Source organism: Balaenoptera physalus (genome assembly GCF_965194825.1).
Source record: "Balaenoptera physalus genome assembly, chromosome: 19".
In the NCBI taxonomy this organism is placed as follows: Eukaryota; Metazoa; Chordata; class Mammalia; order Artiodactyla; family Balaenopteridae; genus Balaenoptera; species Balaenoptera physalus.
Window position 1 is genome coordinate 50,262,381 of NC_138900.1, and position 26,178 is coordinate 50,288,558.

Sequence of the window (26,178 nt, forward strand, 5' to 3'; positions counted from 1 at the left end):
CAGTGGGCACAGGGCTCAGTGGGTGGTCAGGATACCTCACTTTGGCTTGAACCCTTCTTACCTTTCTTGCTTTCTAGAAATAGCCTGGTGGTCAGACTCTGTTCTTTAGCCTGAGCGTATTTGAGAATCCTGTGCAAAAACAAAAGCATCTGGGGAAAGTTGCTCAGGGCAACTTTGCCTTGGAGCCAAATAACCAGATTTTCCCTCCAGTTAGATGAAGACAGTTTCCAGAATATCTGTGTTGGACAGTTTGCAGATACTGTCTCAATTAACGCCTGCCTGCATCAACTCTGCAGAGTAGGAATCCTGTTGTCTTCCTCATTTCACAAACGAGGAAATAGTCTTCCACTATATGCCGGGTACTATGCTAATAAGTGCTTTTATATATACGTATATTCATTTATTCCTCTAAAACTATAAGAAGCCTTCCCATTTTAGAGATGAGGTGGGAAAAAATGGCATGGAGAGGTTACGTTTACACATCGTGTGTGCAGTCTGATTTCAGAGTCCCCACCCTGAACCGCTGGCCTGTCACACTGAGCGCTCGCTCTAGGCTGGGCCCTGTGCTGAGGATTTATGCGCATTATTTCATTTTCAACCTTCAAAACCTTAAAGGAGGGGAGAGCTGGCTTCGCAGATGAAGAGATGCAGGCTCAGTTAACTTGCCGGGGCTCTCACAGCTGCCAGGTGTCTGATCCCGCAGCTCCTAACCCCTGCTCTCTGTCCCCCAGAACCTGAAGGCGGCCAACACGGACCCCACGGCCCCGCCCTATGACTCCCTGTTGGTGTTCGACTATGAGGGCAGCGGCTCCGATGCCGCCTCCCTGAGCTCGCTCACCTCCTCAGCTTCCGACCAGGACCAAGACTACGACTATCTGAACGAATGGGGCAGCCGCTTCAAGAAGCTGGCAGACATGTATGGCGGGGGCCAGGACGACTAGGCCTCCCTGCCTGCAGCGCCAGGGGCCTAAACACCAGGCCCGCAGCTGCATCTCCAAGGGGTCTCCGTCCCCACCTCGGCCAGGGACTTCGGAGCTTGTTGAGAAGTAGCCTTAGCAACTTGGAGGGAAGAGGCGTGACATTAAAGGGGCAGGTTTCTAAGCCTTTCAGCATGGAGGGACCCGGGCAGTTTGATTTCAACAGTGAAAACCTCTTAGCCTCGGCCAAGGTTGCCGAATTTCCAGGAGTCTCTCCCCTGCCGTAAGATGCTCAGCCCTGTGTACCGGGCCTGGACCGACTCTGACTCCCGCATGTTGACGTTCTCTCTGGAATGGACCCTTCTCCTTAGAAAGAGGCCTCTTACTGCAATCTGGATTTTTAATTTTTTTTTAAATGCTATTTTCAAAAAGTTAGAACCAGGTCCTCAGGCGCCCCTGGGGTCCTCCAGAGGCCCAGGCCAGAGCTGGCTGGCTCACGTGCCCTCACGCATTGCATTTCTCTCTGATCTCTGGGCCCCGAGGCCTCGTTTGAATGGATTACCGCGTTTTTATACCGAGCGTGTTTAGGTGGTCCTTTATTTTTTACTTTCCCTATTGACTGCTGTAGAGGAAGGGTGATGACAATGCTGTAAATGTACTAGAACTTTTTTATTAAAGGAACTTTTCCCAGAGGTGCCAGGGGAGTGGACTCTTTTTTTTTTTAATAGCAGTTTATTGACGTATAATTCACACACCATATCATTTACCCATTTAAAGTGTACAATTCAGTGGTTTTCTAGAACTTTCAGAGTTGTGCAAGGGGCAGAAAATGCTTTTAGCCCTGCAGGCTTCCCCCCAGCTTCCTCCTGATGGTAGAGGAAGCTCAGGATCTGTTTACAGGCCCAGGTAGGGGCAAACCTTCTGCGCGCCTCCCTACAGATTCAGAACTGCTCTCTCTGTGTGAGAACCGTTAACTTGCTTACCCCTTTGCAGGCGATGTCTTTTCTGGACCAGTGGCCGCACACGTACGTGGTGCAGTACGTGAAGATTTCCTCTCCTGTGCTGTGGGCTCTGTGTCGAAAGGCAGGGATTGGGGAGGATCCGGCTCCGCTCCTTCCCAACAAGTCCCTTAACCTCTACCTGCCTCAAGATTTTTCATGTATAAAATGGGGAGTTTTTATGGAGATTAAGTGAATTAATATCTGGCACATGGTAAGTGCTATCTGTGTTCATTGGTAACAGCTACCATTTATTCAGTACTTTTTAGACCCAAACAGCTCTTAACTTCAATTACTTCCTTTAAACAAATCCTCACAGTCACCCTCTGAGTCCCGGATCTTCCTCCTTTAAAGAATGGCCCCGTATTTTTTTTAAATGATGCCTGATGATCATCAAAATCAAGCCAGAGAGAAAATTAGAGAACTCACCCAGGATGTCAATGAAATTGGAACATTCCTGACAACACCAGGGCACAGATGTAGGAATAAGGATGAAGAGGCAGCAGGGATTCCATGTGTGTCTTTGTTAAAGCGAAGTTTTAAATTTGTCTTTGCAATGAACCAGAAGAAAAGAATCCAAAGTGAAGCTGACAGTGTCGCTGAAGTTGAAATCAATGTGTCCTTCCTGCAGGAGGGACTGATTCTTTAAAGCAATGGTGCCCCAAGCGCGGTTCCTGGACCAGCAGCGTCAGCATCGCCTGCCGAATCAGGAACTCCGCAAGCAGGACCCTGCAATCTTGTCTAACAGGCCTTCCAGGTGATTCTGATGCACGTGTGAGTTTAAGACCAAGGCTCTGAAGCGTGAGGCCGTGGGTGTCCTGAAGCCTCAGACCCTGGATGGGGAAGTTTAAAGGGAACTGAGTCTGCTAAAAAAGCTCTTCACCTGGCCTTGGTCCGTAGCACCTGAGCCCACGGTCACAGCACCTCCCGCCTCTCCCTCAAGCTGCAGCCTCTGGCTCCCGCAGCCTCAGCTTCCCCTCTACCAGGGCCCTGCTGCTATTGCTGCTACTGCTGCTAAGGTTGTGCGGGGAGGATTAGGTGTCTCAACCAGCAAACACCTGCTGCCCCTTATCTTAAACGCCTCTCTGAGAAGCCTGAATAAAGCCTGAAACCCTATCTTCAGCTGAGACTAATAATAAAACCAAGGAGCCCCTGTCCAGGCTGGCCTTCCTCCCCTGAGATTTTTGGAGGGAGTGGAGGAGCAAAAGCAGCCTTTCCTAGCCAAGCCTCGTCTCTGCGGGTGGATCTGGATTCCCTTGGTGATGGAACCCACCACCAGCCTCTGAGTGATTTGGAAGGAACGAGCCTGGGCTATGTGACGGGGATGGATGTTATGTCACTCTCTCACTCGGGACCTGCGTCTCATCTGCAAAATGGACTCTGGTCTTTAGGGCCTATAATAATAAGTCAAACTATTTGCAGCTGGTAGGTCTCCAGTGCTAACCACTCAGAGGGAGCGCTAACTGTAAATACCCAGTGTGGCCCGCCAGACCAATGGGGACCACCTGCATGTTTGCTTTGCCTACCCTGAATGTGAATCTTTCACGTTTTGAGGTCTAACAGTTGAGCGTGCATCCCTCCAATCTTTTCCCCCCTGTGCATTACATACACATTTTGCATTATATCTTTTCATAACAGGATGTAAAAGGATTGCCTTACTGTCTCCATCACATCTAGTTTGGATGTGCTGGCATGTATTTAATCTTACTACCATCCATGGACATTAGTGCTTCTAGTTTTTTGCCCTTAACAATGATAAAATAAATTCCCTGGAGCATCCATCTCTGCAGATGCTTCAAAGCCAGCCTTCTTGGACTTCCCTGGCGGTCCAGTGGTTGATAAGACTCCACGCTTCCACTACAGGGGGTGCGGGTTCGCTCCCTGGTCGGGGACCTAAGATCCTGCGTGCCGCGCAGTATAGCCGAAAAAGAAAAAAGCCAGCCCTCCAACAACTGGGGAGGTGTGAGGGGGCCTGTGGTCCTGGTTGTGATCGAGGCCGCCTAATTCTAAGTGGAGGGTTCAGACGGGTTGGTGCTGAAAGGACCCCTCAGGCTCATTCTATTAAATGATTTTCCCCCCAGACTTAAAGCCAAAGTTGCAGAACCCAAGTCCAACGAAGAAAATAACTGAAGTAAAGCTGTGGGAAGAAGGGGTCAGGGCGCCCAGAGACCTGCCTTTGGCCTCATCCTCCCAATGTTTCTCCTTAAGAACCCAAATGCAGAGCATTTTGAAAATTGCCCCCAATCTACCCCTGTCATTTTTCAGATTGGAAAAGATAGAGGTTCCAAAAGCAGGGACTCCCCAAGGTCTCTCCAGCTGGTCAGAGATGGGCAGAGCCCAGGCCTCACTTCTCACCATGCCTTTTCCCTGGTGGCTGACCTGACAATCTTTTTTTTTCCTCCCCAAAAGGCTGAAGATAGGAGCCATCTCACCAGGTGGGCTTTGCCAGTCCCTGAAGGGGCCTGAGGGGATGGCTTTCATCCCCAGAAGGTTGGCAAGTAGCCGAGGCCTCAAATTCCTGGCTTCCTATGCTAGACATGGACTTTCCTTAACCACAGGCCCACAGAGGGATGCAGCAAGAAGACCCAGGTAGGGAGATGCTGAGGGATGGCCAGTAAGGGAGGGCCCTGAGGTCAGCCAGGCAACGGTCCTGCCATTGAAAGGGTGGGGGCAGTCACCCCGGGAAGCCCCTTGGGCAGCCCACACCCTTTGTGTCCAGTTCCAGACTCACTGGGGGCTCCACTCCTTCTGGCTAAAGGCAGAGCCTACCTCCCACCTCTCCACCCGGGAGGCGTGGTTCCGGGCACAGGTTCAAATCCCAGCACCTCCAGGCACGATGCCTTAGGCTAATCACTTAACCTTTCTGTGCCTCACTTTCTTCACCTGGAAGGTGGAGGAGTAAATGAGTCAGTATCTGAAGTGCTTAGAAGGGGCTTGGCACAGGAGCGCTGCATAAGTGCTGTTCTCATCACTGCTGTGGTGGTGGCGGACAGACTGACAGCGTCGGGTCCTGCTCCTTTATCTCCACACTCCCAGCTTGGGCGGAAACAGCCCTTCCTACCCTTAGCGTTCCGACTGCAGAAAGGGATGTCAGTGGTTAGGGTGGCTGTGGCTTCCCCGAAGGCCCTTCCCCTCTGCACCCAGCAGAGGGCACCATCCACTCAAACCACAGCGCGGCCAGCGCCTCCCAGCCTGACCGCTGCGGGCAAGGGAAGCTGAGGGTGGAAGAGCCACACTGGCTGCCGTGTGGCAGGAGCTGCCTTGGACACTGTGATGGTGATGGTGACGGTGATGGTGATAGTGGAGGCGGTCACTGTTTATCGGGTGGTGAGTGGCCGTGCCCTTCACACATGTGGCGTCAGTTACATCCATTCTCCCGCCAACAACCATTGCGGGGAGAGGTTTTACGGTTCTCTTTTTTAAAGGAAATTGAGGGTCAGAGAGATTAACGACCATGCACAGCCAGGAAGTGACGGAGACAGTTTTGGGGTCCAGGTCTCCTTAATTCCCTAGTATGGGCTCTTTTTACCAGTAGGAATAAAAAAACTCCAGCTACATTGGGAGCATGGGGCAGGCAGGCAGTGGAGGAGGCTCTTCAGGTATGGCCTAACCCCCTCCACGGCAGAGCTGGCCCCACCTGACCCTGAGACTCTAAGGTCCTGACGCAGAAAAGCCACAGCATTTCCAACTGCATCGGGGGCATGTGGGGCATCACCCCAGGACTTCTTTATTCCTTAATTTAACAACTGTTTATTGAGTATGAGTTCTATGCCAGGCACTGTTCTAGGTTGCAGGGGATACAGAAATGCAGAAAACTTAAAAATCCCAGCCCTAATATATGGGGGGCTCCAGGAAAAAAAATGTGTGTAGGGCCCACCTTCCATGTGAGTCTAGGTCATAAACTGTTAAATAAAAGATATCCTATCTTCCTACATAGACCAGCATGCCTTCATGGCGATCTGGAAGGCCAGGTTTTAATCTGGATTCCCAGACACCTAGAGTACTAGGCAGAATGCGGCTGCGTGGGCAGAGTTAGCCCCCAGCCCAGGAGCGGTGGTCAGCCTACTACTCTACCCACCCCGGGCTCCATCCTACACCATGAGGGTCCTTGTGCACATGTGTGTGTGTGTATGTACTCCCCAGCCCACCCGTCCAAGCTCTGTCCACCGATCTACACAAATAGCTTTCCACTGACCACCCCTTGGGCCTAGGAGTACACACCTGGGCTGTGCTGGCTGCCCTCAGGACAGACCTGGGGAGGGCCTGGCACAATTTTTTGCAGGGAATGGTCTACAGAGCAGGGTGGGGGGCACAGGTTCTAGCAGTCACAGCTCCTTAGCTCCATAGGAGGGGCAGGAGGGCCAGAGCAGAGCCTTTTAATGCACAGGGCGAAGGCCCTTCCTGCCCAGTCTAAGGGCGATCCTGCTGACATTCAGTGGGAGACAGACGATAAACAAGATGAATCAGTGAAATGGACGGTACAAGTGAAAGGTGAGGCTATAGAGGAAGATGAAGCTGGGATGGGGCATAGGAAGTAAGGGGTCAGGGTGAAGGTTCAGTTCTAGTAGTCAGGAAAGGCCTTGCTGATGTTGACTTTAAAAATATGTGCAACGTGAGAGTTGCGAGTTAAGTTTTTTTTTTTTAATTTATTTATTTATTATTTATTTATTTTTGGCTGCGTTGGGTCTTCCTCGCTGCGCATGGGCTTTCTCTAGTTGTGGCGAGCGGGGGCTACTCTTCGTTGCGGTGCATGGGCTTCTCATTGCAGCGGCTTCTCTTGTGGAGCACGGGCTCTAGGCGCGCGGGCTTCGGTAGTTGTGGCACGTGGGCTCAGTAGTTGTGGCACGCGAGCTCTAGAGTGCAGGCTCAGTAGTTGTGACACACGGGCTTAGTTGCTCCATGGCATGTGGGATCTTCCCAGACCAGGGCTCGAACCCGTGGCCACTGCTCAAACCTGTGTCCGCTGCATTGGCAGGCGGTTTCTTAACCACCGCGCCACCAGGGAAGCTCCCGCAAGTTAAGTTTTATTTGGGGCAAAATGAGGACTGCAGCCCGGGAGACAGCGTTTCAGATAGCTCTGAGAAACTGCTCGAGGAGGCGAGGGGAGGAGCCAAGATATTTAGGAGCTTTGCAACAAAGGGCAGGTAGTCGGGAGCATCAAAAGATTATAGTTAATTAAAGAAAACCAGATATCTCAAGTTAAGGAATTTAGCGCTTTCCTATGTATGGGAAGATGCAAGAGTCTGGGCTCACTGAAATCATTCCTTTGATATGCACCTCAACCATCTGGGGCCAGTATCCTGTGTTTTCACTTCCTGAGTTTCCTCAGGGCTCACCGGCTCAAGTTGGAGGGCTGCAATCATTGATGACTGTGACATCCTTTGTTTATTGATATGGCAGGAACTATTCCATTTCTCACTGAGAAGGGAGCATTTGAGCATAGACTGGAGGGTACTGGGGAGCAAGTATGCGGGTATGTCTAGTAAAAGTTACAAGTGCAAAGGCCCTGAGGCCGGAGTGTGCTGCAGGGATTTCAGCCGAGTTCAGCAGGGAGGCTGCTGGAGCAGAGGGAGCGAGCAAGAGTGCAGTGGGAGATGAGGTCGGACAGGTACGGGGTGAGGCCCAGGTGCCCAGTCCTGGGCTGCCGCCTCCACAGCCGGCCTGGAGGCTGAGTTCATGACAAAGCCTGGTTCCAGAAGCCCTGGGAAAAGGCCTGATTCAGCAATCTCGCCTCCATCCAGGAGCTGGAGAAACCTGATTCCTCCTCTGCTCCATTCTCAGCCACTGAGGGGACGGCCTGGACCTGTCCGGGCCTGTGGGCAGCTGCAGAGCTGGCAGGCAGGAGTTGCAAGATTCTTCTCTCTCGGGGGTCCCCGGACTGAGCTGGGAGCCTGTCAGAAAGGAGCCCCAAGTCTGCGGGCACAGAGCCCTGGTGAAGAGTGCAGCCCCTAGAGGCCCCTAGAGGGGTGGGTGTGACCCACAGCCTCCCTTCCCTCAACACCACACCTCTCTCAAAGGGGTGAAAAGAGGCCACTGGGAGGTGACATGTGAAAAGTACTCAGTGCTTTGCCTGACTGGCAGTTAGGGTTTAATAAGTGGTAGCTGCCATCATTACTGTTGTTGTTGCTTGTTATTAGGCCTTCTCCAAGTTAGGGGTGGAGCCCAGCCCTCAGCTGCCTCAGCATTCCTGTGCCCACTGCCCAGCAAGCGGCAGGGGTGTGACAGGGATTGGAGAGCAATCTGAGAGGGGATGGGTGGGTCAGGAATGCTTGGGCTGGGTTCCGTCCATTCCTGTTCCCACTGCCTTCCAGTGAACCAGGGCCAGCCAATAGGGCAGGGAAGGGCAGGTCTCTTGTCACCCTGGAACCTGACAGCCGAGGCCTTCTGGGGAGACAGTGCTAAGTAAGTATGGGAATTACTACCTTTAGAGCTTCTGTGAATTATGCACTTACCATGTGTAAGACAATACGCTAAAGTTTCACTCCAAATCAAAACCAAAGTTTTAAAATGTCCCACAGGGCTCTGCAGGATCTGACCCCATTGCCCCTGGGACCTCGCCTCCTACTGCTCTTACCTCAGTCCCACCGTGGTTCTGGCTACGTCAGCCTCCTGCTCTTCTGGGAGTCGTGCAGGCTGCTTCCCACCTTGAGGCCTTTGCATTCGCTGTGCCCTCTGGCTGGCATGCTGTTCCCCCGGATATCTCATGGCTCCTCACCTCCTTCAGGCATCACCCAAATGTCCACTTGTCAGAGATTCTGTCCCACTTCAGAACTGCAACCCTGCCCCCACCCACCATGCCTTATTTTTCCATAGCATTTATTACTTCTCACCATACTGTACTATATATTTTATCTATTTGTCCCCTGCCCCCCATTTAAATATAAGCTCCACGAGGGCAGGGATTTTTGTTTCTTTCCTTCACTGCTACATCCCTAACCCATGGAATAGTGCCTGGAACATAGTAGGCATTCAACAAATGTTGTTTAATAAACATGCTTTACGACCCTCAAGGCAGGTTTTATAAATTCCCTCTTTTTTTGGGGGGGGAGGGGCTGTGCCATGTGGCCTGCGGGATCTGAGCTCCCCGACCAGGGATCGAATCTGTGCCCCCTACAGTGGAAGCGTAGAGTCTTAACCAGTGGACCACCAGGGAATTCCGCTATAATTTACCTTTTGGAAATGAGGAAACTCAGGCCCAGGGAGGCAGGGTAAGTCACCCATGGTCATGCCCAGATGGTTACCAGCAGAGCTGAGAGAATCCAGGAACGCCACTTGTGACATCTCATTTAACCCTGCATCAGTCCTGGAGTGGTTATGCTCATTCCATCTTACGGAGGAGCAAACTGAGGCTAGAGAGGGGCAGAGATGGGAGATGAAGCTGGTTCCGTCTGTTTTGATCAAGTCATTGCTTCCTGGAGTGTGGGCTTCGGGCCTGTGGTGGGATGTGGAATGGTGTGAGGTGATGTGTGAGCAAGGTATTAAAGTCTTACGTGATCCTGAATCACACAAAGTTGTTACATTTTCAGTTTTCTTTCAATCCTTCTGCTTGCATCAAGGGAAGAGTCCCCCTTTTATTGTGCTTAGCAGGTCTTTAATGACTTTAACCCTTACGCTTCTCTCTCTTAACCAGAGAAGGAGGGCCTAGAAATTAATGACACTGTTATGTCATCATTGTATTTATTTTTACTTTAGTTACGGCAAGTGATGCTGGTTTTTCATTTACAATACTGTTAGTTTTTCACTTAAAATAAATTTCTTTATGTTTTAAATAGTGAGTCCATTTAAAGAAACAATATTAAGTGAAGGTTAGTGAAGGTGGAACTCAGGTATGCCAATAACAATGAAGGTGGTACTTCAAAGACTGAAGCTCGAAAATTGAAATCTGTGTTCTACTTTTTATCTTATATCTTCTTTCAAAGAGTATCACTTTCTTTGGTGGGGAGGGGGTGGGGGAAAATTTACAATCCAGAAAATAAAAGAAGAATTAAGTGCTAATCTGAGTCTTAAAAGTTGCCTTCAGGGAAGAGTGGGAGGGAATTTTAGGGGCTGGAGAAATCTGGGAAGACTTCCTGAAGGAGGAAGCCCTTTGAGTTGTCCTTAAAAGATGTATGGGAGTTGGATAAGGGGCTAAAAGAAAGGAGAGTACCATGCTTTCCCTTGCCATTGACCTGTTGTACAGATGAGAAAACTGAGACCCAGAAGGTAGCTATAGCAAGTGGATACAAGAGCCCAGTCTGGCTCCAGTCTCAGGATCTTGTTCCAGGGGGAAGCCAATGAAGTAGAAAATAAACTAAGTCAAGCTGGGAGGGATGGGACCCAGGGTGGCAGGGTGGGGGGATGGGGATGACAAGAGAAGAAGCTCTGGGCTTGAGTCAGTGAGGAGCCACAGTGAGCTTTGGAAAAGCGAGAAGCTGCCAAGAATAGTCGATAGCTCAGCAGAGTGCATAAGAGTGTGGGCTGTGAAGCCCCACTGCCTGGGTTCAAGTCATTCTCTGCCATTTGTGACACAAGCTCTCAGTTCCTCTACCCATAAGATGGGCATAATGGGAGTACATGCCTCACAGAATTGCTGCAACAATCAAATAAGTTGATTCATGTAACACACTTAGAGCAGCACTTAACACATAGAAATACTCAATAAGTATTAACCTTACAGGTAATATTACTACTATTATTATTGTTGTTATTAACTATAAGGTGGGCTACAAAAAGGAGAGGTTGGAGACAGGGGGACTGATCCAAAGGCTGCCACCTCTGTGCCTCAGTTTCCGCATCTGAATCAGCTGCTTGCTGGGGGTTCTCCTCACCAGCTCCTTGGTTTGGGGGCCCATGAAGTGCTGGAAAGAACCACTGCTGGAACTTGGTGCCCACTCATCATTCAGCAAATATTTATTGAGCCCCTACTGAGTGCCAGGCCCTGGGGATACATGGAAAAACAAGACAGCCCCACCCCGTGCCTCCCTTATAAAGCTCCAGACTGAGGGAGGAGACCAGGAAGAACCAGGCAATTACAGGGCAGGTGATTACTAGTCTGACCTGATGTGGAGTCGGGGAGGGCCTCCCAGAAGAGGTGACATCCAAGCTGAGACCTGAGGGCTGCGTAGGAGTTTGCCGTGGGCTGGAGAAGGAGATCAGGAGCAGTGTGTGCTCAGCAGGGGAGAGGCATGACCAAATCTGTGCTCTAGAATGATAATTCATGGGTGTGTTCTTTATAGACACTTGCATACATGCAAAATTCCAGATGGACAAGGCCATTCACCGTTGTTGCATTGACTGTAAGAGCAAAAGGTTGGTAACAACTCTTAGTCCATCAGTGGGTGGCTGCTTAAATAAACTCTGCCACAGTCACAGCATGGAATATTCCACAACTGAAAACAAACAAGAAAGCTCTTTACGCACAGATGTGGAAAGATCCTTAAGGTATCTTGTCAAGTGAAAAAACAAGTTGGAGAACAATGCGGAACATGTGCTACTTTTTGTGTAAAAGAAGAGGAGGAAAATGAGACTATATGAATTTTTTTACTTAAATATGTGGAGAGAAACTCTGGAACAGCCTTGTCCAATAGAATTTTCTCTGATGATGGAAATGTTCTGTATTTCTGCTGACCAACATGGTAGCCACTAGCCACACATGGCACTTGAAATATGGCTGGAGTGACCAAGGAACAGAATTTTTAATTTAACTTAATGATTAGATTTAAATCTAATAGCCACATGTGGCTTGTAGCCACCATATTGGACAGCATAGCTCTAGAAGAATACAAAAGAAACTCCTAACAGTAGTTAGTTAACCGCAGGGAGGGAATTAATTAGGCGGATGGCTAACAGGAATGAAAGGGGCACTTGTGCTTTATACCTTTTTTGTGTCCTGTAATTTTTGAACTAGGTGAATGCCTTACCCATCTCAAAAGTTAGACTTGAAAAATGAAAAGAAGGAATGAGGGAGGGAGGCAGAGCCCTCGGGCTGCTGTGTGGAGAACGGATTAGAGAGGGAGAAGGAGTAAAAGGGGAGACCAGATGTATCAGCCAGGATGCTGGCGAGAAACAGAGGCAAACTCAAAAGATTAACTGAGCAGAGTTAATGGAGGTACTGTTTACAGAGTGGTGGGCAGGGTTGCAAGGTGTCTTCGTCTAAGCACTAGATTAGGTTGATAATGGGTTGACTGGATTGATAATGGTGCCATTCTCTGAAATGAAGACAGGAAGAGGAGCAGGTTGGAGAAGGGCAATGATGCATTTGGTTCTGAACTTGCCTGTATTTTTGAGCACTTTGAGGTGCCTATTGGACATGTAAGTGGAGATGTTCGGGTGAAGTAGGGTTCTACAGGTGTGGGGTTCTGGAGAGGGCACACAGGCCAGGTGACCCTGGAAGGGAGGGGCATTGGTGCCAGCTTCACAGCGTCTGTTCTCCTTCCTACTAGAGATGGGAGAGGGAAGTTGCCATCAGCTAGAGAGGAAGGAAGAGGAGGAGTGAAGGAGAAGTGGTGGCACCATATCACGAAGGGAACCCACGTCCTTTACTTCACGTTCCTCATTTCCTCCCTTGGGGTGGTTTACTGGATAGAAGTAAAAGCTGAGGGGCGAGGCCTGAGCACAGGGCATGAAGGAGAGAGCTGCAGGAGCCCTGCATGTGTCATTTCATGAGCTGCCAGGCAGTTGTGGGCGGCGGGGAGTAAGAGGAATGAGTCACGGCATCTACCCCTGGAAGGCCCAGCAGTGAGAAGGCTGGGGATGGAGGAAGTGGGGTGCCACTGGACCAACCAGTCCTGAAGCTCTGAGAGCACCCCATCCTGGACGACCCCATGAGAGAGGTTTTAAACAAGAGCAGCCTAACTGCTGTGAATAACATGGGGCCAATGAGAACTCCAAAAGGAAATGATAGTAAGTAAAGCTATCATCATCATCAGCCCCTTACCTTAAGAACTTTCTTGGGAATTCCCTGGCAGTCCAGTGGTTAGGACTCGGCGCTTTCACTGCCGTGGGCCCAGGTTCAATCCCTGGTGGGGGAACTAAGATCCAGCAAGCCATGCAGTGCAGCAAAAACAACAACAACAACAAAAAACAAAACACACACAAAAAAACTTTCTTAAGAAAACTCTTAAAAGCCAGGTAGTCTGCAGAGCACTTTCTTTTATCCCACTCCAGTCGGGTGGCCAGGGCAATGGAATCCTTTTAATATACAGATCCAATAACATTTCATTGTGCCAAATGACAAGGACGTTATGACCCCCATTTGGCAAGTAAGGAAATCAGGGCTAAGAAAGGTGGGAAACTTGGCTGGGCCTCCGATTCCGAGGTTCATGCACACTCCACCTCCAGGCCCAGCACATTAGCCTCCCTTCTGTGCCATCTTCCTCCTCCCTCCGCCCCTGGCCCCACCGCTCCCACTTGGCCACATTCCCTCTCCTCCTTCTCCTGAGATCTCCCCACCCTTCTGTCCCTCCTCTCCCTCCTTCTCTATGTCTCTATGGAAATGAAGTCAAGGTTGGTTTTGGTGGACTACACTTTTACCATCCTTGAGAAATATTTTAAAGGATGATCTCATGTATTGTTTCCACGAAGGAAAAAACAGTAAAATCAAGTCATTTCACTTTAGTATGTCACTCTATTTTCCCTAATAATTCGGTTGACCCTTCATAAAGCGGGAAAAGTTTCCCTCATCTTAATCAACAAGCGTATCGGGTTGCTCTTGCTCCTGCTGGCTGGCGTCAGGAGCAGTTTTATTTTTCCAGGGATATTAGACATCTCGACTCATGAGCCACCAGGGAATAACTTCAGGGTTTGGGTTTCAAGTGTTTCAGAGGGCTGCTTACAAACGTTCCACCCGTGCCTGCCCTCTGTGCCCACCAGATCTGTCGCTTAGACAGTTACAGTGGCCCTCGAGCTGTGCTGCCTTCCAAGACTCCTCCCCCGTCTGTGCCAGAGTAACCCTTCAGATCTCATCGTGTCACTTCTCTGCTTAAACACTTCTGTTCTGTTCCCATGACCTACTAGATGAAGTCCAAGTAGCATGTCATGTGACGCCTTCCAGGCCCTGGCCTCAGCTGACATTTACAGCCTAGTCCTGCCCACCCCTCACCTCTCCCTTGGTCCGGGCCCCGCAATCCACGTGGTATCTTTTTTAGGATACAGGCTCTCCTGTTGCCTCACCTTTGCTTGTGCTTCTTCCCCCTATGTGGGTGCCTTACTTCCTCCCCATCCTTCCCCAAGTGTAATCAGTTCTTACAAGCATTTCCTCTGCAAAGCCTTTCACAATCCTGGAGTCTCAGAATTAGTTGCTCCCTTGACATTGTGTTCCTTCCTCTAGTAGATTTCATCGGAGTCTAGCGCTTAAGCTAGACTTCATGTTCCTCTCCCCAGTTAAATCGTAAGCTTACTGAGGGCCTCTGCCTAATTATCTCCAGCCCACACTCACCCCTGGCACTGAGCACAGTACCTGGGACCCAGGCTGGTGCTGAGAAGTTGCTGAATTGAAATCCAAGACTGAAAACCTTCTCTGAATCCCACCTTTACCTTTCCAGTAAAGGGAGTTCATGGCTGGCCGCTTTGCCTCTCCTTTAGTCTGCAAGTGACTTGGTTCCTGCCCTGATGTCACTTCTTCCAGGAAGCCTTCCAGATTTGTCATCCCTCCTATGAGTTTCCTTAGCACCTGCCTTAATGTACTCATCGCCCTGAATTGTAAACGCTTCCATCTTCCCCACCAGTCTGAGGATGCCTTGAGGGCAGGGGCTGTGAGTCTAGTCCAGTTCATAATTATAGAGAACTTTCAGCACGCCAAGTGTGTTTTGAGCACTTTATGTATACTAACTCATTTATGTGCTAAAACAAACATGAGCTAAGTAGCATTAGCCCCATTTAAATTTTTTTTTTTTAATAAATTTATTTATTTATTTTTGGCTGCATTGGGTCTTCGTTGCTGCGCGTGGGCTTTTTCTCTAGTTGCGGCGAGCGGGGGCTACTCTTCATTGCGGTGCACTGGCTTCTCATTGTGGTGGCTTCTCTTGTTGCGGAGCACGGACTCTAGGTGTGCGGGCTTCAGTAGTTGTGGCACGTGGGCTCAGTAGTTGTGGCACGCAGGCTCTAGAACGCGAGCTCAGTAGTTGTGGCGCACAGGCTTAGTTGCTCCGTGGCATGTGGGATCTTCCCGGACCAGGGATTGAACACGTGTCCCTTGCATTGTCAGGCAGATTCTTAACCACTGCACCACCAGGGAAGTCCCGCATTAGCCCCATTTTATGGAAGGGCAAACTAAGTCACACAGCTAGGAAGCGGAGTAACAAGGGTTTTAATCCAGGCCATCTGACTCTAGTGCCAACTATTCCCCATTGCACACTATTAATTGTATAATTTAGTGAACAGAAGTGGGGTCTGATGCTAAGAAGCCCGGCACACCCTGAACTCCTGCTCATCTTCCCTCAGGAGACATAGTTGCACGCCAGTCTGCAGGGAGTTACCCAAATGCAAGACCAAGATCTGTGCTAATAATGCGTTCTTGGTGAATAGCATTTTGATAAAGACTTGTTGTTCTCCTCTGCCCGAGGAGCCACCCCATTTCCTGCTGTCCCACAGGGAGGTCCTGGGAATGGTTAACAGTGCTTTGCTGCTGAATAACCTCTGCGGTAGCTTTAGTAACAAAAGACCTCACAGCACCAGGCCAGCTGCCAGACTTCTCAAAGACAGTCCCCTCTCTCCTTGCTGGTGGGCAATATATGGCTCAAAACCCTGAAATATGCACATAATCTTTTTTTTTTTAACATCTTTATTGGAGTATAATTGCTTTACAATGGTGTGTTAGTTTCTGCTTTATAACAAAGTGAATCACTTATACATATACATATGTTCCCATATCTCTTCCCTCTTGCGTCTCCCTCCCTCCAACCCTCCCTATCCCACCCCTCTAGGTGGTCACAAAACACCGAGCTGATCTCCCTGTGCTATGCGGCTGCTTCCCACTAGCTATCTATTTTACATTTGGTAGTGTATATATGTCCATGCCACTCTCTCACCCTGTCACATCTTACCCCTCCCCCTCCCCATATCCTCAAGTCCATTCTCTAGTAGGTCTGTGTCTTTATTCCCGTCTTGCCACTAGGTTCTTCATGACCTTTTTTTTTTTTTTTTTCCTTAGATTCCATATGTATGTGTTAGCATACTGTATTTGTTTTTCTCTTTCTGACTTACTTCACTCTGTATGACAGACTCTAACTCCATCCACCTCACTACAAATACCTCCATTTCGTTTCTTTTTATGGCTGAGTAATATTCCATTGTATATATGTGCCACATCTTCTTTATCCATTCATCCGATGATGGACATTTAGGTTGCTTCCATGTCTTGGCTATTGTAAATAGAGCTGCAATGAACATTTTGGTACATGACTCTTTTTGAATTATGGTTTTCTCAGGGTATATGCCCAGGAGTGGGATTGCTGGGTCGTATGGTAGTTCTATTTTCAGTTTTTTAAGGAACCTCCATACTGTTCTCCATAGTGGCTGTATCAATTTACATTCCCACCAACAGTGCAAGAGTGTTCCCTTTTCTCCACATCCTCTCCAGCATTTATTGTTTCTAGATTTTTTGATGGTGGCCATTCTGACTGGTGTGAGATGATATCTCATTGTAGTTTTGATTTGCATTTCTCTAATGATTAATGATGTTGAGCATTCTTTCATGTGTCTGTTGTCAATCTGTATATCTTCTTTGGAGAAATGTCTATTTAGGTCTTCTGCCCATTTTTGGATTGGGTTGTTTGTTTCTTTGTTATTGAGCTGCATGAGCTGCTTGTAAATCTTGGAGATTAATCCTTTGTCAGTTGCTTCATTTGCAAATATTTTCTCCCATTCTGAGGGTTGTCTTTTGGTCTTGTTTATGGTTTCCTTTGCTGTGCGAAAGCTTTGAAGTTTCATTAGGTCCCATTTGTTTATTTGTGTTTTTATTTCCATTTCTCTAGGAGTTGGGCCAAAAAGGATCTTGCTGTGATGTATGTCATAGAGTGTTCTGCCTATGTTTTCCTCTAAGAGTTTGATAGTGTCTGGCCTTACATTTAGGTCTTTAATCCATTTTGAGTTTATTTTTGTGTATGGTGTTAGGGAGTGTTCTAATTTCATACTTTTACATGTACCTGTCCAGTTTTCCCAACACCACTTATTGAAGAGGCTGTCTTTTCTCCACTGTATATAATCTTTGACCCAGTAACTCTACTTGGAGAAATTTATCCTAAAGACCTCTCCATACAATTCATCAAAGGCGTGTATATAAAGGAGTTCCTCATAACATTGTTTATGAGAATAAACACTGGGGGAAAAAACCCCAGGTCCATCAAAAAAGGAATTAGTTTAATAAAATATAGGCATCTAGGGCTTCCCTGGTGGCACAGTGGTTAAGAATTCGCCTGCCAATGCAGGGCACACGGGTTTGAGCCCTGGCCCGGGAAGATCCCACATGCAACTAAGCCCATGCACCACAACTACTGGGCCTGCACTCTAGAGCCCACAAGTCACAACTACTGAAGCCCGTGCGCCTAGAGCCCGTGCTCCACAAGAAGAGAAGCCACTGCAATGAGAAACCTGCGCATCCCAGCGAAGAGTAGGCCCCGCTCACTGCAACTAGAGAAAGCCCGTGCGCGGCAACGAAGACCCAACGCAGCCAAAAAATAAATTAATTAATTAAAAAAAATAAAAACATAAAAATAAAATAAAATAAAATATGGGCATCTAAATAGTGGAAAATTATACAGCCATTCAAATGCTATTGGGAATCTATATTTATTGACGTGGTAGGTTGTCCATGAACTGCTGTTGAGTAAAAACACAGGTTACTCAATAGAATAGGTAAAGTAGTTTCTTCCTGAAGGAAACACAGAAAGTGGTAACAGTAGTTGCCTTTAGAGAGGGGAACAGAGTGCCTGGGGGATCAGAGAGGAAGACTTGCTTTTTAATTTTTAATGCACCTCATGTGCTCAGAATTAGATGAATCATAATCCTTTGATTAATGATACACTTGTATCATTGGTCTGTGCCTACCCAGTTTTCAATTTGATTCACTGATTAGTTTTTTTTAACTCTCCACCCAACCCAAGGGATAGAACAACAGTACCCATGGGATCCTTTTCTATCCCAAGCCCCTACATCCCCCAAAAGGTAACCAGTCTTCTGATGTTTGTGCTTTTCCTTCCCTTGCTCCTTTTGTGTAGTTGATACATATATACTTAGGGTCCAAATAATATATTGTGTACTTGTAGTTGTTTCTAATCTTTATAAGAAGAGTATCATGCTGTATGGAACCTTTTGGAACTAGTTTTTCCATTCAGCATCATATTATGAAGATTCATTCATGCTGTTGTGCATAGTGGCAGTCCATTCATTTTTTTCATTGCTATGTATTCATCCGTTGTATGAATATATTGCATTTTAAAAATCCATTATCCTGTCAATGGACATCTGGATTTTTTCCAGATTTTTGCTATTATGAAGGATGCATCTATGAATATTCTTGTGCGGGTATCCTGCTGCGCATGTTTCTGCTGTTTTCTCTGGTTAAAGGCTGAGGAATGGACTCTCTGTGGCCTGGGGTTTTTGAGTGCTCAGTGTTACTGGGCTCGTACATGTTTACACTCTCACCAACACATCAAAGGGATGCGGTTAATGCATGTTCTCTGCTATCCTACGTTAAGTTAGACTTTTTAACTTCAGCAACCGAATGAATGGGAGGCTTATTTCTCAATACTTATCCTTTCATTCCTTTCAAACTTCGTACCAGGTGCATGTATTACGTTCTCAGATAAATGAATAAAAGTCAGTTATATGTTTGTCTGAAGAGACAGAGGTTGGATATGGCTCAGAATGTCAGCTATGATGAACTCTAGGGTAACAGGTGATCTTTATTTTAATTTTTCTTCTTTTTGCTTATCTCTGCATTAATTTTTTCTACTGTGGCTATTTACTACTTGTATAATTTTTTTAAAGAAAGAGGGGAGGGGCTTCCCTGGTGGCGCAGTGGTTGAGAATCTGCCTGCCAATGCAGGGGACACGGGTTCGAGCCCTGGTCTGGGAAGATCCCACATGCCGCGGAGCAACTAGGCCCGTGAGCCACAATTACTGAGCCTGCGCGTCTGGAGCCTGTGCTCCGCAACAAGAGAGGCCAAGATAGTGAGAGGCCCGCGCACCGCGATGAAGAGTGGCCCCCGCTTGCCGCAACTAGAGAAAGCCCTCGCACAGAAATGAAGACCCAACACAGCCAAAAATAAATAAATAAATAAATAAATAAATAAATAAACCAAAGAGGGGAGATACATGGTGCTCAACATCAGTCATTAAGTAAATACAAATGAAAACCACAATAAGATATCACTACACAACTGTCACAATGGCTAAAATTTAAAAGATTGCCCACACCGCCTGCTGGAGCAGGTGTGGAGCAACTAGAACTCTCATACACTGCTGACGGGGTGACAGCATGGCATAGTCACTTTGGAAAAACAGTTTGGCAATTTCTTAGAAAGTTAAACATATGCTAACCATATGATTCAGCAATTCTTTTCATAGGTATTTACCCAAGAGAAATGAAAACATATGTCCACATAAAGACACATGAATGTTCCTAGCAGTTTTATTTACAATAACCCGAAACTGGAAACAGCCCAAATGCCCATTAACTGGTAGATGGATAAACAATTTGTGGTATCCATACAATGGAATACTGCTAAACAAAAATGTATATACAAAACAACATATTCAGTAGATGAATCTCAAAAGTATTTCTGGAAAAGGCAAAACTATAGGGACAGAAAATATCTCAGTGGTTGCCAAGTACTAGGGGTGGGTAGAGATTTTGTCCTCAAAGGGAGCAGGGGAATTCTTTGGCATGATGGAAACTGTCCTATATCTTGAGTATAGGGGTCGATAACTGTTTGTGTCTATTAAAATTCACGGAACTGCACACCAAAAGGGGTGAATTTTACTATATGTAAAGCATACCTCAGTGTTTAAAAATGGGGGGAAAAGGTTCAAACAAAGAAAAAGAAAGAGGGCTTGAGATCTGTGAATTCTGGGTGGTGACGTGAGGAAAGGGGGTTTCCCTTGCATTCCCTGAATCAACAATTTATAGAACCTCCTTAAAATCTGAGGCCTGATGCCTGAAGCTCTGTCTCTGACTTGCTGGTGACCTTGGGCAAGTACCTTTCCCTCCTGGAAACTCAGTTTCTTTCCCCGGAGAGGTAGAGGAATGCTCTGATAATCTCCAAAAAATGCACAAACATCTATTGAGCTCTGACTCCCTGCCAGGCTACCCACAAAGTGTTATATGTGTTCTTTCAAATAACAGTAATGTTTTTTAAAAGTTCTTCATGGAGCATTTAGAAGTATTTAGTGCTTTGCAGGTATCAGTTCATTTATCAGTTCATTCCTCACACCACTCCTCAGAGGAAAGAATCATTGTTACCTCCATTGCATTAAGGAGGAAACCTAGGCACCCAGAGGTTACATATCTTACCAGGATCAGCACAGGCCAGTATCTGTAGGACTTGAACCCAACCCTCTCCCGCCAGGGCCCAAGCTCTTAACCATCACACGAAATCAAATGATGCTTCTTAGGTAAGATTTATAACATCATCAGTGTCTGGGTCAGAACAGACCTTGCCTTTTATCTAGTTCAGTTTTTTTTTTTTAATTTATTTATTTATATTTATTTTTGGCTGTGTTGGGTCTTCGTTTCTGTGCGAGGGCTTTCTCTAGTTGCGGCAAGCGGGGGCCACTCTTCATCGCGGTGCGCGGGCCTCTCACTATCGCGGCCTCTCTTGCTGCGGAGCACAGGCTCCAGACGCGCAGGCTCAGCAATTGTGGCTCACGGGCCTAGTTGCTCCGCGGCATGTGGGATCTTCCCAGACCAGGGCTCGAACCCGTGTCCCCTGCATTGGCAGGCAGATTCTCAACCACTGCGCCACCAGGGAAGCCCTCTAGTTCAGTTTTTTAACTGCAGGTCTCCAGAAGTTAGTGAGGCTTCGAATCTATTCACTGGGTAAGGATTACATTTTTAAAAAATGAAAAAGAGTGAAGTAGAGTAGAACACAAGAAAACAGAATATATCAGAGTATATTGCACATAGGAAAGTAAGTGTTGTCTTGTGAAAATTCAATTTCAGTGTGTGTGTCCCAGCACGATGTAAATGGGGGCCTGATTGGAAAAGTCTGAGTAACATTGACTGATCTGATTTATTTTACAGAGGCTGAGACTGAGGCTCAGAGAGGGGAAGCCAACTGCCTAAGGTCACACAGCCAGCCTAGAGTCCAGTAGTGCTGGCTCCCATGGCACTAGCCATTCAATCATTCATTCATTCATTCATTCAGTAGATATTTACCTTGGCCTGCTCTGTTTCAGGCCCCATGCTAAGCACCAGGAATATAGTGACAAACAAGACGGACCAGGCCCTGTCCTCCAGGGGCCTGTCTCCTCAGAGGAATAAAAAGCAGCTGATATGGCACATAATAGCCACCCCTTATATATATTGCTTATTCTGTGCCAGACACTGGTCTGAACATGTACTAGCTCACTTGATTCCTAGATAACCCTACATGGGAGGTTCTACTATCAACATCATCAAACCCATTTAATAGGTGGGGAAACTGAGGCACAGGGTCAGTAACTTTCATATAGCTGGTAAGTGGCAGAGCTGAGATTTGAGCCCAAACAAACAGCCTGCCTCCAGAGTCTGTATTCTTAAGCACTACCCAGTTCTGCCTTTTGGGTGGTTTTTGCAGTGTAAACCACAGCCCAGCAACAAGTCTCACCAGGGATGGGATGGGGGAAAGAGAGGCTCACAAGTGGGGAGAATTTATTGCAAACTTGGCCCCAGTATCTATCCATAGCCAGGATATTTTGGGCTCTTGGCTTTTTAAATTTTATTTATATTCTTTTTAAAAATTTCAGGTCACACCATGACTAAGTTCTGTCTACTAAGAGGAACATCTGCAGGGAACCCAGCCTCCACCCCCCACCCCAGCCCCAGGAGTCACAGACCAAAACTTGGCATTAAGAAGAAGGGAAGTGGCTTTGGGGGCTCCAAGCTGCACTGGAGCTCACTGGCTGGCTCCTGAAAGGTGGAGCTCTGCAGAGGAGCAGGGTTCCTGCCCCGAGGAGCAGGCTGCAGACAGACCATGCCTGCCAGCATTTTGAGCTCCTTGGTCAGAGAAGACCACCCTCCCCCAGGTGAGTAGCCGCCTCCTGATGCTGAGGGTTCATGATGTAGCTTGAAGGTTAGTTTTTATGTGCCCAGTATCTATTTGCTCTTCTCTAGGTGACAGCACCATCATTTTTCTTTAGGGGACCACACCTCCCCTACTCTTAGTCCCTGTGGTCCCAGAAGGCTGACTCCTCTTGCATCACTCCAGGGCTGGACACATGACCTAGTCTTGGCCAATCAGAACCACCTAGCCATCTCTTTGGCCACAGGATTGGTTCATGTCTGCACATGAGCCCAGTCAAGGCATAAAGGTGAAACCTGAGGCTTTTGCTGTACCTGTTGGAAAAGTATGGTACTTTGTGGCTGGGATTGCTAAAGTGGTAGATTGGCAGCCTGTCTCTGCCTTGATAAGAGAATCCAAGAAGAAAATCAACATAGAGGAAAGCAAAGACAGAGCAAGACAGATCTGTGATGATGTAATTTGACCACCTGGAGCCATCCATGCCTGAAGTTCATCCATCGTGGACTTTTTAGTATGTGAGCTCCCAAATTCCTTTTTTCTGCTTAGGCACGTATATTTCTGGCATTTATAACCCAAAGTGATCAATACAAATGCCAAGACACAGCATGGTAGAGGGGAAAGATCACTGGACAAGGAGTCTCAAGGTTTAGGTTTGAGTCAAAATTTCACTATTTATTACATTTTGAAACCTCCCTGTATTTCAGGCCCTTCAACTGTGAAATGGGAATGGTATCACTGTAATACAGTGCTGTGGCGGGAAATCAAATGAGCATGGATGGGAAAGTGCTCTGTAAACTGTAAAGTGCTTTATGAACTCTAAAGCTCCATACACAAAGGGGCAGCCTCTGATGCACATGGTATTCAATAGAGAAGGGGATCCAGAAGTGAGCAGTTGCGTTTATGCCACGTCCAGCCTGTGGCATGACATCTGATAGGTGTTTTAACCTCCCTGAGCCTTGGTTCCTGTCTTTGGAAAAATGGATTCCTTGGTGTCACTTGGGGGATTTGCAGACTGGATCAGGTGACTCCCCTGATCTTAATTAAAACCCTGCTGTGGCTCCCGATTGCTCTGGAGACACAGTCCAAGCCACTGAGCATGATTAACACAGCCCCCTCCCCCAACCCTACAGCACACACTCTCCTTACCTGTCTGTTGGGTCTAATCTCCCGCCTCTTTCTCCTCCAGCTAGACTGAACCGCCTGAAAATACTGAGCCCTCCTCCCACTGGGAAAATACTTTTGCCCAGGTTCTGCCAGGAACACTCTGGCTAACTCAACTTAGATGTCACTTCCCCGCAAAGCGCCCCTCCCACATGCCCACACCTCCCCACCACCCAACAACCAAAAGGATAAAGCCTGGCACAGCAGGAGGCCTGGGGACCCTACCCTGGTGTTAATGGCTGGTGTTCATTTTGATTGGCCTGGTGCCCATGCTTTACCTATTGTTAAATATTAGTATCATCCTTGCTTATTGCCCTGGATTATAAATACCTGGTTCCCTTGTCTGTTTATTGCACCAGACTGAAAGCCCTCTGAGGGCAGGGAGGCACCTCCCTCACCAGCAAAGCACTAGGCACAGCTGGGTGCCCAGTGATTGCTTATCAAATGAATGAATGGATGGATGAATGAGTGAATGAATGACTGCTGCCTGAAAAGTTGGAGAGTCTCTCTAGAAAATTATGGGCAGCCCCATCCTGAGTCTGGACTCTGGAGTTTTCTCCTAGGCCTGCAGTGGAAACCTTGCTCTTTGCCCAGGTTTTATTGCTCTGCTGGTCTCCACCCCTGCAGGAAGCTCTCTCTCTCCGACTGCCACAGTCTGGCTTGAGACTGGTCAGCTTCACGTTCCCTTCCTGCAGAACTTGGACTCTCGCTGAGAACTGCTGGGCTTAGAAGGACCAAGATGCACCCCTTTCATGAACCCACAAGTAGGTGAGCACACACGTGTACACGCACACACACACAGCGCTCACTGACTCAATCTCAAGACGTTCAAAGTCATAGTTTTTAGAGCAGAAGAAAAATAAAGGATACTTACAGGCCAGCTGAGTCATTTTACAGACAAGAAACCAAGACTTAGGGAAGGAAAGAGATTTTGCTTCAAGTGACAAGGTCAGTTCCCTACACTGTCTTCTAGCTACCCCCTGGAATTTGGTACATAAATAAGTTGTTTGTCACCAAATTTCTTTGACTTGGGGCCAGGCTGAATTTGGCACAGAGTGATTTCATTGGCTGCTGACCCTGGAGAGGGTTGGTCTTGTCCAACCTGGACGCAAGACTAGAAAGAGCTTTCTCTCTCCATCCCACCATGTGGACAGGTCCTTGGTTCTGAGAGGAGGGATGAGGCCTTCTCTGCTCGAAGTTGGGAGGCAGGAAGCACAGGTCTGTGGAACCTTATCTTGAGGTTCCGTATTCTGTAGCTATTCTGTAGCACCTTATCTTGAGACACCAGGTACAAAGGTATCTGTGCCAAGAGAGGGCACCCAGCCAGCCATGGAGCCCCATGACAGCGGGCTCCCTCTCTTTCAGTGAGTCTAGGAGAGAGTGAGAGTTAGGTTGGAGGAATCCTGCTGCCCATGCACTCAGGGACTCAGGGATTCCTCTCAGTGAAAACCCCAGCGCCTGAGCATCGTGGAATGTGGAAATAATAATAGTTAATGTTTATTTAGGACTTCCAGTCTGCCACATTTACTTAGGTTATTTCACCTAATTTCCACAGCCACCCGACAAGGTAGGTGTTATTATTATCCCCATTTAAACAGATGAGGAAATTGAGGTCCAAAGATGCTTTAAAGTGACTCATTCAAAGGCTTAGGACTAGCAGGTAGAAGAGCAGGATTCAGACCCAGGCAGCGAGGCACTAACATCTGTGCTGGGAACCATTTTGCCATACTGGTCTTGGAGCCAGAGCACCAGCCTCAAGCCTGCCCCTGCCATGACCTGGCTGTTCATCTTTCTGAGCATCAGTCGCCTCCTCTGCAAAACGGGGAGAATAGCTTTTGCTCTGTGGGCAAGTTGGAGGACCAAATGATGCGACCCAGGACCCAGCCCTCTGGTTCCAGCTCTCATCGTTACCCCCAACCTACCCCTCATGTACTGGAAGCTCCAGCCTGGCTGAAAAACCAGTAGTTCAGGCTATGCTCTTGCCATCTTCTCTTGGCTGCCCCGGGGTCTGGAATTTCAGTTCAACTCAACAGACCATTTCTTGCTAAATTAAGCAAGGTTTGCCTCTCATTTCAAATGGCACCTGGAAATAAAAGACTGCCCTGATCTCAGCAGTATAGCATGGAGATGAAGAGGCTTTGAACCCATCAAATTCCAGCTCTGTCACTTACTATGTCACCTTGGGCAAATCTCTTTACCTCTCGAGCCTCTGCTTCTAGATCTGTAAAATGGATGTAGTGAGAGAGCACGAATCAGATTTTGTTTATTTCTGTGTCCCCATTGTTGAGCAGAGTACCTGGCACATGGGGGTGCTTAATAAATGTCTGTTGTTTCCCTGATGAGATGATGGAGCTGGGCAGCCATCATCCATGACTCTAAAACCACAAGGTGAAAGGCTGACGGAGAACTTGATACGGGAAAGGTCAGCTGACACCAGCTGAATCTTAGTATCCTAAAAGTGAGTCAGCCAGACAATTTCTTCCTGATGTGATGCTATAGGAAGTACTCAGTACCAGTTATGAAATATTTTTGCCTAAAAAAAACTGAATTTGAATCAAATCAAACCTCTAGATCTAGTTTACATGACATATGGGAGAGGGGGACATGGTAAGTGACACCATGAGGATGCATTTGATCAATATACAAAATGCAAGATATCCAACAGGACAAATGACCGGGTATCTTAAAAAATAAATGCCACTTAAAAACAAACAAACTCTGTAAATCTGGAATTATATCAAAACAGAAACAAACACGGCTTCCCTGGTGGCGCAGTGGTTGAGAGTCTGCCTGCCAATGCAGGGGACACGGGTTCGAGCCCTGGTCTGGGAGGATCCCGCATGCCGCGGAGCAACTGGGCCCGTGAGCCGCAATTGCTGAGCCTGCGCGTCTGGAGCCTGTGCT

At 47.7% G+C, this 26,178-nt stretch overlaps 1 protein-coding gene and 1 long non-coding RNA gene across 3 annotated transcripts in view; one reads left to right on the plus strand and one right to left on the minus strand.

Moving 5' to 3' along the window:
• Positions 1-1,609, plus strand: part of CDH3 (cadherin 3) — a 100,964-nt gene extending 99,355 nt beyond the window's left edge. For both annotated transcript variants that reach the window (XM_082436049.1, XM_082436048.1), the window contains one exon: positions 732-1,609. In XM_082436049.1, coding sequence (XP_082292175.1) covers positions 732-941 — 210 coding nt within the window. In that variant the 3' untranslated portion in view covers positions 942-1,609. The remainder of the gene's footprint in view (positions 1-731) is intronic.
• The window catches only part of LOC309648054, a 30,625-nt gene continuing 5,755 nt past the window's right edge, over positions 1,309-26,178 (minus strand). The window contains exon 2 of the long non-coding RNA XR_014256448.1: positions 1,309-26,032. This is a non-coding gene — a long non-coding RNA (uncharacterized lncRNA). The remainder of the gene's footprint in view (positions 26,033-26,178) is intronic.